The 18,851-nt window shown below is 35.1% G+C and overlaps 1 protein-coding gene across 4 annotated transcripts; it reads right to left on the bottom strand.

Moving 5' to 3' along the window:
- Positions 1-481: 481 nt before the first annotated feature.
- Positions 482-18,551, bottom strand: LOC126966598 (UPF0489 protein C5orf22 homolog). Of its 4 annotated transcripts, none has more exons than XM_050810753.1 (4): positions 18,439-18,551; positions 7,157-7,973; positions 5,306-5,566; positions 482-1,723 (listed from the first exon to the last, which is right to left on the bottom strand). In XM_050810753.1, the coding sequence occupies exons 2-4, from the start codon at positions 7,940-7,942 to the stop codon at positions 1,619-1,621; spliced, it is 1,152 nt and encodes a 383-aa protein (XP_050666710.1). In that variant the 5' UTR covers positions 7,943-7,973; positions 18,439-18,551; the 3' UTR covers positions 482-1,618. The 4 variants fall into 4 exon arrangements, with proteins under 4 accessions (XP_050666710.1, XP_050666711.1, XP_050666712.1 ...); XM_050810754.1 differs by having other exon boundaries at positions 18,386-18,545; XM_050810755.1 differs by lacking the exon at positions 18,439-18,551 and adding an exon at positions 9,748-10,031.
- Positions 18,552-18,851: the final 300 nt, after the last annotated feature.

The raw sequence follows: 18,851 nt of genomic DNA, 5'->3' as shown, positions 1-18,851 counted from the left end.
GCAAGTGTTTATTTTTCTAATGTTTTATGATACACACAACATTCTTCGTCTTATTTACTGGCGCGTATATAGATACATCTTAATATGTGTATATATTTCTTTTGTGTGTCTGTTGTAACTGAACTCCTCCTAAACGGCTGGACCGATTTTGATTATTTATTGTTTGTTCCAGTGAATTAGAGATTGGTTTAGAATTTAGATTCTCAATTCCGTCCATATAATATAATTCTCCTGCTCATGTGTATGTTAGTGAACTCCTCGTAACGGCTGGACCGATTTTTCAAATTTGAGACGTGTGTACAGGACAACTTTTATTAGGTCCACTAGTATATATGTATATTAAAAAAAAATAGGTACTTATGATTTAAAACAAATAGACATGGAAAAATAGTCAACATGCAGGGACTTACCTCGGCTAATCGGGTTCTGGGCTCCGATGAGCAGACGTAGTTGGACATAATAGTATAATAATAATAAGCCATTTATTCCATAACCCATAATATACAATCAAATGTTAGTAATTTAAAGTTCTTAAAATCTAGTGTTAATTTTATTTAAAGTGATCAGTTTAATTATTTATTCTATATTATTTTGGTTATGGACCCCATTTAGGGTATAGGCCTCCCCCAACTTTTTCCATTTTTCCCTATCCTTGGCCTGATCGATCCAGTTACTCCCCACCGACTGCACGATGTCATCTGCCCATCTCTGCTTTGGTCTACCAGTGCAACTTTTACCTGGTGGTTCTTTCCAAGGAAAAGACCACCAGGTAGTTGGACATAGTAATAGGCAACTGTCAAAGGTTATTGATAAGTTTAAAATTGACAAGTAAATGTACACGTACAGTACCTATCTATGTTAAGTGATTATTAGTCCCGCGCGTTCACTCCCAGGGTAAAAACAAAAGAAAAGATATTTTAAAATCTCCAACTTTACTCATTCATTATGATAATTACAATGTAGACATATTTTACAGTTAAATATAAGACTAAATATATTTTAATTAGTAATAATAGATTAATACATATAAATGGACTTCCTCGAACAACAGTAAAAATTTATTTAAGCAGACGGATACATCAAGCAAATTGATTAAAGTCATTTAGTTTTTACCAATAAAAACATCTAAGCAATTTATTTATTTAAAGTAATAACCCTCACTTCTGGGATTAAATACACAAATAAAAATTGAAAATAATAATTATGAACGATGCGGGACTCGAACCCGCGAACTCTCGCGTTCAGTGTTAGCGCTCTTCCAACTGAGCCAGTTCGAGTGACGTATCGCTTATAAATCTAGATAGATTTATCAACGATACGTCACGTTTGTGGAATAAAATCATCTGTTTAAGTACCATAATTAAATATAAATTAATTTTTCATACAATGTCTCCCGTGATAGATACATCTTTACAAAGTATCGTGTGCGATACTTACCCCCTTATTCATAATGGTCCGCTAACTTTAAACAGCCGCTTAGGAGTGTTTTTTCTCATTCTGACTTAGGTCAATAGAAGAAGACAAAATGAGAATTAGCAATGCTTTAAGTAAGCAGACTATTATGAATAAGGGGGATGGTATGTAGGTAATAATATTGCGGTTGCAACTCCTTATAACTTTATCCTTTTTGCTCTATATCTTCGTTAAGATAGTGTAGGTTTGGTTCGTCCACCACGTAAAGTTCCTTCAATAGTTCAATGACCAGAGTCTGTATAAAGTCCACCTAAAAAGTAAAACATTATAAGTGATAAATAATTTATTATAATATATATCGTGTAGCCGTTATTTCTTTTTAAATTTTAAATGCTTTTGAATTTAATTATAATACTCTTAACCTTTAAATAAACAAAGAAGAACTTAAGATTTTTGCAAAAATTTGATAATTTATTGAATATGTTATGTTTTTAAAGTGGTAACCCTCACTTCTGGGATTTATAACACAAATAAAACTGAAAACAAAATTTTATGAACGATGCGGGACTCGAACAGTTGGCTCAGTTGGAAAGAACGCTCGCATGGAACGTTAGAGGTCGGGTGATCGAGTCCCGCATCGCTCATAAAATTTTGTTTTCAGTTTTATTTGTGTGATAATTTATTGTTAATAATTAACATCATTTGAATCATTTAAAATACGTCTAGACTCTAGATATACTATGACTACCTATTAAAATTCAAATCATCTGTGAACTAATATATATCTGGTATTATAAATAACTTTTTTGATATTGAAATTGATGAATAAAAAAAGTCTTTTACCATGTACGTTCATATTTATAATTTGTTTAATTACGTTTTTGGTAAATATATCACAAAATACTTAGATAATTTATACGTCTAGATAGAGTCTCTTGCTGTTAGAACTGATAAAAACAGGCCAGGAATATTAGTTTAGTGTGCGTGACAAGCTGCGTCTTACACTCGCGATTTGTATGACATTTTGTGTTAGTGTGCGTCAATTGCTCATAATAGAGGTTAGTTTTAAAGTAAATTTTCTTCGAAATTTCCACAGTCATAGTCTATTAACGGCCGTTTTCAATAACCTATCTATCCTTAGTTTAACTTACTACTTACAAATCTATCCTTTTAAGCTTACTCGCATTTCAATAACCTATCGACATAAAGCTATTTAATAATTTATAAAACTATATTGGACATAACTATGGATAGTTAAGATCTTGTCATTAAACGGTGACAACAATGTATCCGTAACTAGAGATACGTTATTGAAAACAACCGCTAGACGTTTAAGGTAGACAAATTTATGCTTTTACGCCAACTTACTTTTCAAAAATTGCAAGACCGAAGTTGTGTTATCTGTGGTTAGGAGGATGGATAGTCTACTACAGATAAAGACCTCACATACTGATTGTTCTTACTTACATTGCAATTAAAGTTTCAATTTATTAGTTTCAATTTAGATGGCACTTGTCCTTGATTGTGAAACGCAAACCATGGATAGATAAGATTTTGCCATTAAACAGTCTATCCGTACCCAAACATAATATTTTATTGTAAACGGTCGTTAATGATCTAAGTAAAAATATATGAAAGGCTACAAAGAGCGTTTCAGTGGTAATATAATATATTAGATATAAAATTTCACTCCGATTTTCGGTATAAAAAATACTTATATAATTATTTACTGATATCATCCTTATTAAGTTAAATTACTTTTAACTGATACAGATTGTTAAAGGGCTTTAATTTATGCCTTGGCTTACACGGTTTATAATCACATAAAGTCATTATTTTCTTTCATCAGCTTCAATATTTCACTCCGAAGCAAACGAAAGCAGATTTCAACCTTTAAATTGAACGACTTACGGTGCATTTTGTGTTTAAATTACTTTGAATACATTGAGATAAGAAATACAATATTGTAGGAATACTTGGTGGTGAACTACAAAATTAATAAGTCACGCTTGTAGACAGATTTAAATTAACATTTTTTGTCGGTAGACGCGGCACGAGTCCCGGTTAGTAAGCTCTGGTATATCTAATTTAAATTCTTAGCAATTTGATATGTTTTTAAAGTTATTCACTTCTAGGATGAATACAAAAATAAAATTTGAAAAACAAAATTTTATGAACGATGTGGGACTCGAACCCACGTCCTCCGGCGTTCCGTGCCGGTGTTCTAACCAACTGAGCTAACCGTACCGAGTACCGCCTCGTTACAAAATTCTGCTTCCTTTCTTCAACTCTCAGGTTGTGGCTTCATCTACAGGATCGACTTTACAGTTGATAACCTGCTCAACCCCAATATTTGTATATTAGGAAAATGACTTGAGATGTCGCTCTTGTAAATCTAAACAATATGTTATGTTTTTAAAGTGATAACTCTATGATTAATACACAAATTAAATTTGAAAAACAAAATTTATGAGACCACAAGCTGAACAAAGCATACAAGATTTTATGACGATACGTCGCTCGCTCGAACGGTTAGCTCAGTTGGTTAGAGCACTGGCACGGAACGCCAGAGGTCGTGGGTTCGAATCCCGCATCGTTCATAAAATTTCGTTTTTCAAATTTTATTTGTGTAATTTAAATTCATTTTACTCTTGATAGACTACAAATTATAATTTAAAGCATGAAAGTTAAAACACTTGAATTAAATTTTAATTTTATTGAATTTTGTGCAATTGTAGAATACGGTGGTGAATAAGGTGCAATTTTTTTTATGAAAATATAGGACGAGACGGGCAGGACGTTCAGCTGATGGTAATTAATACGCCATGCCCATTACAATGCAGTGCCGCTCAGGATTCTCAAAAAACCCAAAAATTCAGAGCGGCACTACAAGCTGGCTACCTTGAGACATAAGATGTTAAGCCTCATTTGCCCAGTAATTTCACTAGCTACGGCGCCCTTCAGACCGAAACACAGTAATGCTCACACATTACTGCTTCACGGCAGAAATAGGCACCGTTGTGGTACCCATAATCTAGCCGGCTTCCTGTGCAAAAGAGCCTCCCACTGGTAAGAACCTTTAGTATTCTGTTAATCTTGATTTACTTGTACTGAAATTTTTTAACACTTAATAACTGCACCCATTTCAATTTTATCGATTTATAATAAAACGTTCCAACAAACTCATAACAATAGATATTCTTATTATTTCATTTTATATAATCTAATTAATATATCATCATACCAGCCAGTTTTTACTTTTTACACATATACGTCTAAACAGCGTAGTTGGTATAACGCCTTACCCCCTACGAGTGGGAGGCTCCTTTGCACCGGATGCCGGATAGATAATGGGTACAGTAATAATAATAATAATTTTTTATTTGCGAAAAACATCCACCAAATTTTTTACAAGTACAATAGATATGAACAATTAACATTATATAAAGAAAAGAAAAAATAACAATACAAATGTTAAAAAACAATAAAGAAAGAGATATTAATGCTTTACATGGAAGGATTATTTAATAACGAGAATGAGACAAACGAGGCAGTAGCGCGATTCGCAAAAAGGAAAGTTCTCAGCAAACGTTAGGACGTATTTTCCTAACACTGATATTATGAACTTCCTATATTTTTTTTCCGTGCAAGCTATTCTGGCAGTAACGTGTAAGCATTATTGTGTTTCGGTCTGAAGGGCGCCGTATCTAGTGAAATTACTAGGCAAATGAGACTTAACAACTTATATGTATCAAGATGACGAGCGCAGATGTAGTGCCGCTCATAATTTTTGGGTTTATCAATAATATTCTGCGGTACTGCATTGTAATGGGCAGGGCGTATCAATAACCATCAGCTGAACTTCCTGCTCGTCGAAAAAAAATTGTCTTACCTGATCAGGAGGGCAGTAGCCATCATTGGAAGATCGGGCTAAGGTTATTAAAACCGGTGGTGGTAACCCCTTCAAGAATGTACATAGTGTCTGTTCTATTGTCTTCATGATGTGTTCATTTGGGCTAATATGGTGAGGAAGACCTTCCTCCTCTAGACCTTCTCCATCTTTCGTGCAGCCGGCCGCATGGATGGCCCACCAGTCTGGGCGTTCTCCGAGACGCTCAGCCTCAGCGGTCACTAACGGTACTAAGTCTGAAACCTGAGCATAAGTTACATCTCTTACAGATACCTAATCTATTAAAAAGTTACCTTTATGAGGGACAGGGTTTACGGGGTAAATAATTGATTAAATGCCAAATGGCATAATTGATTAAATGCCAAATGGCATTTCTCTATGAACATTTTAATATCTCGTAATTACACATAAACAGTCTAATGAAGAGCTTCCGATATTTCGGCTGTTACTAGCACCATACTCATTCGGAAAGATATCCCTAAAAACCTTGTCTTTGCCAAGAGATTTCATCTCAATATCTAACGGAAGTCTTTCCTAGATCTTTTAGATCGCATAATAAACATAAATATTATACTCAGTATCTGGATGAGTTGTGTTCCTCTACAATACAGTCTTCTAGGAACTTTCTTCAACGAACAACCAACAAAGAAAGAAAAATTTTTTTTCTCTGTGTTTCAGGTCGATACAGCATAGGTACCTTCAAAAAAAGCGCATTCATCTATGAAAAAGACCTGCCACGCTGCGATTTCTCCAGAATATTGCAAGAGAGGATAACCGGCAAGAAAAAAAAACAATCCTCATCATTCGCTCGCATTCATCCACAGCATAATTTTTTCAGGCACCAGTTACATGTCGATAGACCATAATCAAGTTCAGAAAAAGTTCTCCTTAAAAGCCAATAGCACTCTTCTAAATACAAAATCCTCTGGAATTGAAAAAGCGTAGGCCGCGATGATCACCTACCAGCGAGCTCTGTTGCCCTTCGTTTCCATTAAAAACACACCTGTTGTTCGGGCGTATCTGTGGTCACTACAAATACCTGATGATTTACATTTTGATGTTTGCCGCCCCATATCTCTTTTTGGACTATTAAGTGCTATAATTAATGTGTGTAGGCTATCTATTGATAACTACCTAATAAATATTTGTCACATTGGTGATTTCCCTTTAGTTACGTAACAGTTTAAGCGTCGCTTCCGTTTATTTGATCGAACATAATCTAATGTATATATTGACTTGAAAAATTAACGTGTCCCTTACGAGAATGCAAATTTTTGGAATGTAATTGTGAAATCGGTAAAATTAAAACTGTTGGTAATAATTAAGAATTGACACATAATGAAATTACAAATTTGCTTATTGAAACCCCTGTTGTATTAAAACTTGAATTCGTCACTCTCGAAAAGTAACTTCTTGAGTTTTTGGCCTTAAATAAATGAAGTTTATTTTGGTTGAAATTTGGAAAGTGTTTTGGAAAATTTAATATTTCCTACGTGTTCGCCGGTACCCGAGTTATTGACAGTTAGACAACCTAGTTTATGGCAACCTATGAATCTAGATTTAGATAATGTTTCTCTGAGGTGAACGTCACACCATCCGGTGATAATAATAGCAATAAACTTGTAACTCTAAATAATTTCCATGATAACGTGATCAATAAAGGGGCTGCTTTCTATGTAATACGGACAATTACATTTATTTATATAAATAGACCTGGCATTCCATAAGGATTTACTCGCATTATTCACATTTTTCATACGTACACATAGACATATTACAGGCAAAATAGAAATCTGAAGAAAGTATGCAAATTATGGAAAAGAACAAAGGTACCTTATTGTAATATTTCGATCGAATTCCTGCGTAATTATTTAAGCTCCCATGTTCATCTAAATGCGAGAACAACTCCTCCAACTCATCCAGTTGCCTCTCCCGCTGTTGAACAAAATTATCCAGAGTAACCACGTCGTCTGTATCAGGTATACTAAAGTGGAATATCTCCCCAATGCGATCATACAAGCCAATGTTCTCATAAAGGCTCAAAAATGGATTCGCTGTACTGAAGAAATCTAAATCGATGTCGAGTATATAGGGATGTGAGATCCCTATGTCATTATATAACTTATTGAAATCAAACTCATTGGTGTTATTGAGTTCTGCGACGGTAAAAATAAATTTCCGCTTGTTTACAAGTTGTGATGAGTACAAAGCGTCTGAGAGATAGTAAGGTTCGATGCTATCGACACGGAGAAAGCCCGTAGCGGGGTGGTCTCCTACATTGACCACGCGGGTGCCGTCTGCGAGCTGTTTCGCCCAAGGGGGTCGGATCCACACCACGCGGCTCAAATGCCCGGCGGCCGCGGCGGGCACGATCCAATTTTCAATCTCCAATAATTCTAAAACTTTTCGCCCAGATCTTGCTTCGTCTCCTTTTAATTTACGATCAATAAGCATGTCTGGATGCGAGTCTAAATGCAATAAAGTCGTCCCTTCTACGGGTAATTTCTTTCCTCCTATGGCTGAGTAAATAAATTGCAACGCATCGTTGTGCTCTTCGACAACATGTAATGGAATCTTCTTAAAACGTTTCAAATTTTCATTACCGTTTGATGGATGCATCTTAGCGTGCAAACTTTCTCACTTCGATATCCTAAAACAAAATGAAAAGAATAAATTTTGGAACGAATGGGGCCAAAACACAAGCTGAATCACAACTGCAACTAAAACTTTTTGATATTCTTGCTTTTAAATTTAAAGAGCACACGTTCATTATAAATGTCAAGTTCATGTGATTAAGATACTGATGGTATTTGATTACGATTTGTCTGTCTTTGTTACATGTCTTCGAATGCTTTAACATTTCACCGATCGATTCTGCAAGTACTTGTTTTTTTTTTATTAAACTAAATTTAAATGAACGTTTAGGGAGTAAGCAATGTATTAGCCATAGGTTGCCTATAAAATTTGGCCACAAGTACCTGTAATTAATTTTAGTATAATTAATTATCTGATGTAAATTGCACCCATATGTTTTTTTAATCAGCTGTGTGTCATTTTAAACGAAACTATGTAAAGAACATCAGTCTCAGTGAGCCGCAACGTACAGGTTGCCAGGTGTAAACAGGTACATTTTTGTTGATAAATTGTAGTCATCTGTTTTTTTTTTTATAATTTTAATACAAAATTCAAGTTTTATATTTACTATTTACGATAAACCATTTTGGTTGCCATGATTTTAATAAATATATCTCGCTTCAGTTAAATGTGAGCAAGTATAGGTATGTTGTTTAATCAATTTTACGTAATTTTAAGCATTTGAGAAATTAAAAAAAAAGTGGTTGCCAGCTCTCAGTCAGCCGCAACATAAGGGTTGCCAGGTGTAAACAGGTATTTTATTGATAATTATTAAAAGTAATCTATTTTTTAAATTTGAATATAAAATTGAAGTATTTTGGCGGCAGAGATCAGGTAAAATTTCTTTCCGGTGAATGCGTTAGGAGAATGAACCGTGTTCGTTGACATCCAAAACTATATCTAATTTATCATAGATTAATTCCGAAAATCGACAAAATAATAACCAACGCGTCTATTCTGCTCCACAAATATTTATTTCCATAATCGAAGAATAAATACACAAATTGTCCCTTCGCCCTTTACAAGCGCCCAAGTTCAACTCTACTTAGGCAAAAGTGGGTCAAGGCTCAGGGGCGAATCGAAGGAAATTTCCGTCCTGATACAACTGCGCAATTGTTAAAACTCTGTTGACTGAGGTGTACAATTTGTAGCCTCGCACTGACAGTGACAAAGTACAACGAAAACAAAGCCGAGCAAATATTATTGCCCAGTAAACAGTTGTTTTTATTTGGTCGAGTGCGGAGTTCAGTAATATTATGTGCGATGATACGTAGGTCACACTAAAAGTTTTGCGTAACTTAAAAAAACAACATGTTATAACCAAAATATTATGTTTTTTGCTTTTCAAAATACTCTCCTTTACATTTTAAACGTGTTTTCAGGCGATCGAACCATTTTTAAAACAGGAGGACCACAGATCTGAAGGCATGTTTTCTACGTGCTCATTGAACGCTATAATGCTTTCGGAATTGGTAAAAGTAAAACCTCTCATCAAATCTTTGATTTTGGTGGTGCAGGATGAGTGACAAGTTGTACTTTTTCCAAAGCTAAAAATGACTTAGTTTTGTTGACCGTGTGTGAAGAAGCGTGGTCATGATGTAGGAGAACGCGGCTTTTTGGTCATCTTTCGCAAGATTATTTTTAACACCCTGGGTAAACAAATGGTTGAATGAATGAATACTGTTCGGCATTAACACACTTTTGATCTTCAAATGGAATTGTGCACATGAGACCCGTAGCTGAGAAAAAAATGCGTTCATTTTTTTACCAGCGTTTCTTGCCTGCCTCACCTTTGTTGGCCTATTCTCACTTCAAACACCGATTCACAAAATTGTTGTTTTTTTTTCGGGTTCAAAACAATAAATCCATGTTTCGTCTCCTGTAACAACGTCATAAACAGCATTTGAATGTCCGTGGTCGTACTTCATTAGCATCTGTGAGCAAAATTCCACACGAGCTGCGCCGCTGTCATTTCGTGAGGGATTCAACGACAGCGAAGTTTCCAAACTTTCAATTCTTCTTGTAAAATTTTCTGAATTTGGCTCATACCAATCTCCAATAGTCCTCGTATTGTCTCATAGGTAATCCGCGGGTTTTCTGGAATTAGCCGCTTAACAGTAGCCACATTATTTTCGTTGACGGCAGTTGAAGGCGAAAACGCACGAAATTCGTCATGTAAAGAAACCCGACCACTCTCAAATTCAGCAAATCATAACGTCACGATGCTCAAGCAAGGTGCTTCTATCCCAAAAGCATTTTTAAGACGAGCGGCACGGTCTTGCGGAGAGAGAGAAATTTTAAAATAATAAAAAGTCATCGCTCTATAGTATATTTCATCACGAGTGCGGAAAGCCTGTCATTGCAAAGAGTTCCAACGTGAGTGAGGGTTGACAGTCGGAACAAGTTGCAATGACGGTTCCGCACGTGTACTGAACAACTATTTTTAATACAGTTGCGAAAAATGAAGCAATTTAAAAGAATAATAATAACACAATAAACTCAACTAACTAAAATGGCGCCAACCGTAAAATAATATAAGCAGAGATTTTTTTTTGATACCTTCACCCATTTTGGGTAGGCAAAGGGTAGTGCCCATACAGCCATGTCTTCAGTAGAATTTTTTTATTGATATGAAATGAAATTTAATGAGATGAAATGAAATAAAACCTTACCTAACTCATTGAATCAAATCATTAAATCTGATATTGAAACAAATTAGTAGCTTCTATTTAGAAATATTTGCATAAATCATAAAGACTTCGTGGTTAGTTTTTTCTTTTTAATAGACATTATTTTTTTACAGTTGGGAAAGAGAACGCACGGGATCGGAAAAGGTAAAGAAAAAGCACGAGTATGTAATAGCCCATATCCCGAACGCTATACGTCCCTGCAATACGCCACTTTTTGTGCTCTCTCTCTTTTATGTAACTCCATTTTCGTTGCGCGTTGATGTGTGATAAAAAACAATTGACAAATGATTTCCCACCAATTGTTTTTTTTTATTACTAAGAAGGTTGCAACGTTTCAAAAATATAACATTCGAAATTCAAATAGTTCCGATTAGCTAGAAGTGCAAAACTCTTAGTGTGCCCCATGTAATTAGTAACCTCAAATAATTTTAATGTTGGTAATCAACGAATGATTATCAATTGTTGGAAAGTAATTACATCTATAAACATACATAACTACATGTCCTGTCTGATTGAGTCGACTGACGCAGTGCCGCTGTGGCTACCAACACGAAATGTAGAAACATAGGTTCCTTAAATTACATTAGTGAGTGGCAACTTAAAAACCATCAGAGAGTAAGTGTTAAATTTACATTGTCAGATTCTTAATTTATTCGTATTTTTGTCAGTTTGCAGACTATTGCTGTACTACTCCGTTTGTAACGTAACTTTGTTTATGAACCATGAAGTGAAACAGACACAATATCCAGTAAATGTTATGAGGAACTTGGTACAACGGTGAAACAATACAATCAGTGAAAATGAAATAAAAAATGGTTGAGTTTAACTATTTCTGAAATTAACGTGTATTAAACCGACAGACATGCCTAAAAACAGACAAAACTTCTAAACAGTTACGAAAAAGTATTTAATATACATATTTACCGCAGTTATACCACTTTATTATATAGATTTTGAAATTCACGGGCTCCACTTTTCCCGAGCCGAAAAAACTTACGGCCGTTCCAAATATACTACCTAAAGATAGAGAAAAATTACTACCTACTGTCAGTAATTAACTGTCAATAATCTGAAGCTGTCCCAATATACCCGATAGGTCATTCTTATCGCCTTACATTGCGACGCGTGAATTGCAATTTCCATACTAACTTCTATCGCTGGTAAACTATACGTCCTCCCATTGACATAGGTACAGCGTGTACGGTGAGTTACAGTCGATAAGTTTATTGGGACAGTCAATGATAGTTACGATTTTTATTCCAAGTAGGCCACAACCGGAGATAGACTGAATATTGGGAACGGCCGTTAGTGACCTTCAAGAATAGAGCAAACTCCCAACTTAAGCCGATAACGCATCTCTTGGACCCTGGTGTTGCGCATGTCCTATGCCGGTTGCCTTACCACATCCCATCACATGAGCCTCCCGTTTGCCCGTCATAAAAAAATAAGGAAATCATAACCTAAATAATAATCTTGGGTACTTTTTATTAAATTAGAATCATGAAATTCTCCACTGATTTGGTGAGGAAGATAACAGAAATAAAAGAATAAAATCTGCAAACAGTTTCTAACTTATATTTTCTCAACATAATTGTAATTATTAAATAGCAAATTTGTTTGTCTATCATAGCTACCTGTAGCTACCATTATATTGATGGGAATGTAAATTCTGTAATTTCAGTGTAAATTCAACTGTTTTATTGAAGTGAAGGTGAAGGCAAGTTTGACAATTTTGTGATGGGGAAAAAATCTTAAATAGAAACTTGATAGTCACGTCCTTCAAATCAAAATCTTTCGCAAAAGTCAGAGCTATAAAGACAACGGCATCTCTGAGTAAAAAAATTCTAAATCATCCAAAAAAAGTTTTCGCTCTCGACTTTTTTCCTTCTCCAAAACTTAACCAGTCGTAACGAATTTTGGAAACCGAATGGAAAAGCAATATTCTGTGTCGGACTAGTTATATTCTTCCGCTTATTGTTGTCCGATTTGTAGGCTTGATTTGGAAACCAGGCAATGAAATGAGAACTTTTCAACACCAACTACTTGTTTCGGAGAAAGCTAATTTTGTATTCACTGGACAAGTCAAAAATCTAAACAGCTGCTACTGGAATGCAACTTCAAACCATCTGTATTAAGGCGAAGGGTAAACAGAAAACATGCAAACAAGGTGTTTTTAGACAAGTTTTGTGGTGAAAATATAGGATTTGGAGCTATGAACACTACTTTATCCTGTTACACATACCCTTAAGTCTTACTTGTAGGTTGCTAATGCTTATTGTTGGTTAAAGTTAGCACTCCAGAGCTATAATGAACTACCAGTTTTCTTTGCAGTTAAACAAGTTTTTTATCAGCATCATGCATTTGTTTAGTATACTACTATCATAAAAGTTGTTCTTATAGATTTACTTTTTTATGTAGGTACATTTATTCAGATTAGTAATCAATAACGAGGATTGTAAGCAATTAAGCAGTTTGCGCCTGTTAAAATGTTACATTTTCGACGCAAGAATTTTGAAAATATTGGCTTTGTTACATAGGAGTCGTGAATTCATATCGCTCAAGGTCGCCGGCATTTAGTGTCGCCTTAAGTAGAGTTATTACTTATTAGTTTATTATTGGTATGAATGTGACAGATGAGCGTTTTCTATACTTTAAAGATTTGGAAATTAAGATTGACATTTTGAAATACTGATTCAGGATCAGGACAAATGGCATAAAATCTGACTTCTTAGTAATCTTAAACAAGTGAAGGTCTATTAGAATCCACCGTTAGAGCCTCACAAAAAAGACGACATTACACCATATGATGAGTAATTACAGTAATTAATAATAGAGTTAATAAAATACAAAGTGTACAAATACATAGGTCATGGAGTCTCCTTTACAATATAGGTAGTTTACTTATTTACTGGGTTTAAAATATACTGGGCTATGGCTTAAAGGCGTGTGATGTGTACAGTTTACACCCTAATTCGTGACATTGTCGACACCGAAGGAATTAACATGATCCATCACGTGGGCGTGAGTACTCTCGCGTAAATTGCGGCAAACATTGATAGCGAAACGTTTCCTGGAGCCGGTGGTAAACATCCGGCGGGCGCGGCCGCGTCGCAAGGCGCGATGCGTAGATGCGCGTTGCAGGCCCGATGCGGGGCGGGGGAACTGTTATGACGGCTTCCGAGGTCGATATTTCGCCAATGACGTCACTACGCTACTACGCTCGTCCAAACAGACCCCGCACTCCTCACCCCCGGTGACCTATTGCGCCGTAACGCCCACTCGGGTCAAGGCGCAACCGGCAACAATCCCGCAAGGCCTCCGCTGTTGTTCTAACTTCATTTTAATTGTTTATTTTGATAGCATCATTCATTTAGCACTTATATTCTGCCACGTTATGTTTTATAGAAATTACACGAACAATTAAATTATCGCGTAGCCGTAGAGTAATGTACCTACATAGAAAAAAAAAATAACAAGAACAAAATATTTACACCAATAATTTTTAGAAGACACATGTTTCTACAGCTGCACCCCTGGCAACTGTAGAAACATAAAATAGATGACAGTAATTTACAATGCAGACCACCTAATAGGTCATTAAAATTATTTGCCTGATGCAGTGAACACCTCATGGCAATTACCGACGTCGATACTCTTTTGCAACACCAGAGGAATAACAGGTGCTTTGCCGGCCTTTTAGGTGGGTGAAGAAACACCGCGAAATGTGTCTTGAGATGTTGTCTCGCTCTGTTCAAGATTCTAGTTTATTCGAAGTCAATTTTAAGTTGCGCTGCGTGTTCTGCGGAATTTATACTCAATCGAATTTTCTAGACCCACTTTTCCGATACTAGACGAGGCACTATTGTCGAGGAGCGGTAATATGGCGCAAAACTGGTTTATCTAGATATTTAAATGGATAATGCTCATATCACTTATTTCTGAAACCTTCACAAAGCAGATTACGAAAACATTTGTTCCAGCTCAAGTTGATGATTACCCGAGAACAGCAGGTTTATTATATGGCATCTCTAGTATTATCTTTTTTTTATGAAAATAGTGGACGAGACGAGCAGGACGTTCAGCTGACGGTAATTGATACGCCCTGTCTGATTACAATGCAGTGCCGTTCAGGATTATTGAAAAACCCAAAAATTCTGAGCGGCACTATACTCTCTATACACTACGCTCGTCACCATGAGACATAAGATGTTAAGTCTCATTTGCCCAGTAAAATCGCTAGTACGGCGCCCTTCAAACCGTAACACAGTAATGTTCATTCTGCTTCACGGCAGAAATAGGCGCCGTTGTGGTACTTAAAATCTAGCCGGCATCCTGTGCAAACTGGTAGATCAGACTACGTACGAGGTATCTACGACAGAACCAAGTATTTTCAAATTAACATATTATGCTTTGCAGACGAAATAGTGTGTGAAAACGTGACATAACACGTCATACTCTTGGGGAACACCAGTGTTAAGGTCTCAACAACAACCATGGAAAATGACCAAAATGCAGCGCCCAGCAAGGAAGCTTGTTTTTTTTTTAAATATTTATTTAAAATAAAATTTAGTTATAGCTTACAATATAATAACACACATTTAAACTTTAGGAAGCTTAACTGTGTGTAAAGCCGCTTAAAATTTAATTACATAATATTCAAAAAGAAAAGAACAATTATTATCAATTAATATCTACAGTTATTACAAGATCTTATTTTAAACAAAGTAGTATAGAAATCAAAAAAATGCAAAATAAAAAATAATTATCAACTAAATGTTAGCAATTACAAATTAGTTGTCTACTTAGCTTACCACAGATAAAATTATATTAATGAAGGATTTTGTAAAAAGTATTTTTTTAACGATGACTTATATTTATTTTTATTTATATATAATTTTTGAATCTCTATGGGAGTCTCGTTTAAGTATAGAAGAATGACGTAGTTGTTTGCTCTGGTGCCATATATTTTTGTAGATTTAGGTAATTGAAATGACATGTTTGTTCCTGTAAATAGTCTTAAATGAGGCAGTCTTTGAATTTCTGGCTGTTGATCCACTAGCAAAACTCTGGAAAAACTCATAAGATAGAAGTTAGAGAATTGCCTTGTGCCTTACTCCATCAAAGTCCTTCAATATACAGACGAAGAGGTGAAGAACAATCAGCAAAAAAGCACTCTTAAGGCGAAGAGTAAGCAGAAAACACGCAAACATGGTGTTTTTAGACAAGTTTTGTGGTGAAAGTATAGCATTTCGAGCTATAAACACTACTTAATCCTATTACACATACCCTTAAGTCTTATTTGTAGGTTGCTAATGCTTGCTGTTGGTTATAGTTAACACTGCCGAGCCTTGTTGAACTACCACTTTTCTTTTAAGTTAAACAAGTTTTTTGGCATGGCGTGACGCATTTTTTTGGTACTTCTCTCAGAAAAGTAATTCTTATAGCTTGTACTTTTTTGTGTAGGTTCATTTATTCAGATTAATAGTGAATAACGAGGATTGTAAGCATATAAACTGTTTTCCACGCAAGAATTTTGAAAATATTGGCTTTGTTACATAGATGGCGGGCCGGCAGCCGTGAACTCATATCGCTCAAGGTCGCTGGCATTTAGTGTCGCCTTAACTTCAGAGAACAGGGCAAAGCACCTGGAGTCACCAGGCGCTCTTCGGGAAGTCTTCCGAGACGTTAAGAAGTTGGGTGATTTCTTGGAGGAGCTTGGCTGGTTGGAGTAGCCTCTACCACCCTCGCACGCAAAATAGGCGCATATGACGTCGAGTTGCGGAGAGCACCCGTATGAAGAAGAAGAATTTCAGAGAACTTCTCTTCTTAACAAAATATAGGTACATGAAAGGCAGCAGTTAATATATGCGTGGAAGAATTTAGATAAAATATAAGTATCCTTGACATAGAAGACAAAGGCGATTGTAGGGAATTTTCATATTATGCTCCTCTGCATAAAATTGTAGCTAAGATTATATTTAGGAAAGTTCATTCCTGTCCAATTCAAAAAAATCATTGTTCAAAATAATACAGTAAAAATGAACTCTCATCATTTGTAGGTATTGAAAAAAAACTACTTACTAGATCTCGTTTAAACCAATTTTCGGTGGAAGTTTAAATGGTAACGTAAATCATATATTTTTTTTGTATTATCTCTCTTAGTTACAAGGGGGGGCACATGGAAGTGTCTTTCGCGCATACTATTCAGTTGAGAAAAAAATTATATTACAAACCTCAATATGGTTAAAGAGTATTTATTTATTTTACTTATATTTTTATTATATTTACTGAAGTAGTTATAAGTGTATGCCGAATTAAATTCATATTATGACTGAGCAAAGCCTGTTAAATTGATTGGGGTACGAAATGTGGTTATTGTGTTATTATCATTAGAGTTTATATTACTTTTTACATGAAATCTTGAAATAAATTCCATAAATATATTGACGGACACTAAGAAGTTTACTCTCTTCATGTAATTGGTTGGTTGGGTACCTAAATGGCTTATTGAATTGTTTTTAGTAGAGTTCTGCATGCTCGTTCTAACTGAAGCATAAACATTTTGCCAGCTCCACCCCACGCACAAATGCAATAGGTCATGATTGGAACACAAAGAGATTTATACACCATCATAGTTGTCTCGACTGGGGCCACGTCTCTTAGAATTCTAAATAATGGAATGAGATGTTTTATTTTATTTTTTGTATTATAAATGTGGACCGTCCAATTAAGGTGTTTGTCTAGCGTAACACCAAGGTATTTTATGGTTTCCTCTTTGGCTAGCATGTTACATTTACAATAAGATCGATTGTTTTTCCGATTACAAGGATATGTGTGTATTGGGAGAGTAAATTGTCCGTCAGGATTATTTCTGTTGGAGATATTAAAGCACATATATTTAGTCTTGTTATCGCACTGATTTCCATGAAATAAAACCACAGTATCGGCAAAGCAAACAATATGTCCTGATGTGGGAGAAGTCTTACAGAGAGGATTAATATAAGCTAGGAATAGTGTAGGGCCCAAAACACTTCCCTGGTCCCACTCCATAGTCAATGGTGATAAGATCACTAGTAGTCACAATAATGGAAGTTTATTATGGTTTATGAAAGAATAACACATATCTATTAATATCAACTACATAAGCATATCCATCCATTCAGTGTTAGAAATGCTTGCTTGGTCCTTATCCTAGTGGTTGGACTGTATGAAGGTATTCTGTTAGTCAATTTAAAGACTGGGATTCATCAGTTTTTTAAGCTGGACAATATATATAAAATATTTGTGAATCTTAATTGTATAACTAAACATATTTTTTATTTTAGTATGGAATCCTAATAATTGAGCTTGACTTACACTATCCGATTATCACTTTCCGATCTCCTAAAAGATGTGTGTTAATATTGTATAATAATAATATTGACACACTTTTACACAAATTATTTTGCCCCAAATTAGGCATAGCCTGTGCTATGGGTTGCAATACAACGATATTTTTAATACGATATACATAAATACGTATAAACATCCATGACTCGGAAACAAACATTTATATTCATCGGATAAATGTTTGCACCTACCGGGATTCGAACCCGGGACCTTTAACTAGACAAAATAATTATTATAACACGTGAACCCATTTCTTTCAAGAAACTGTTTGTAATTGATTATAAGTAGATGTTACTAATAAGTAAATAACGGTAGATAAATAAATAAAAACAAAATCTAATGTACATACCAATATCAACAATTATGTTCCTTAAACAGATTTATAACGACGGTAACATTTACCTTTAGATTAGTAGCGTTTATTTAACATTTGTTCTGTAAGTCTTCATTTAGATTATAAAGTAACGCCTAAAATTAAGTAAAGTGATATTATTTTTTATTTGTTTACACTTTTTATAGGTTATAAAATTTATTCAGACTTTAGAGATTTTTTTTTTGGTTCTGTTCGACCATCTGGACAGGCAAAGGAGTCAAAAGCCCATACAGCCAAGTCTTCATTTTTATTTTTTTATTCTTCACGTTACACAGCTTGTTAAAAGTCAAACTAAGTATTTATATAATCTTCATCTTCAAACATAAATAGTACAATTTCCCATAAAAGTAGTATTTCGTGTTCTTCATGTTTCATTTTCTTCATATACATATAAAATACATATAGGTTCGCATGAAAGGCCGAAGCCAAGTCTTTTATTGAT

This window comes from Leptidea sinapis, chromosome 10 (assembly GCF_905404315.1).
Source record: "Leptidea sinapis chromosome 10, ilLepSina1.1, whole genome shotgun sequence".
Lineage (NCBI taxonomy): Eukaryota > Metazoa > Arthropoda > Insecta > Lepidoptera > Pieridae > Leptidea > Leptidea sinapis.
The sequence above is the reverse complement of the archived record's forward strand: the minus strand, read 5'-3'. Positions and strand labels throughout refer to the sequence as shown.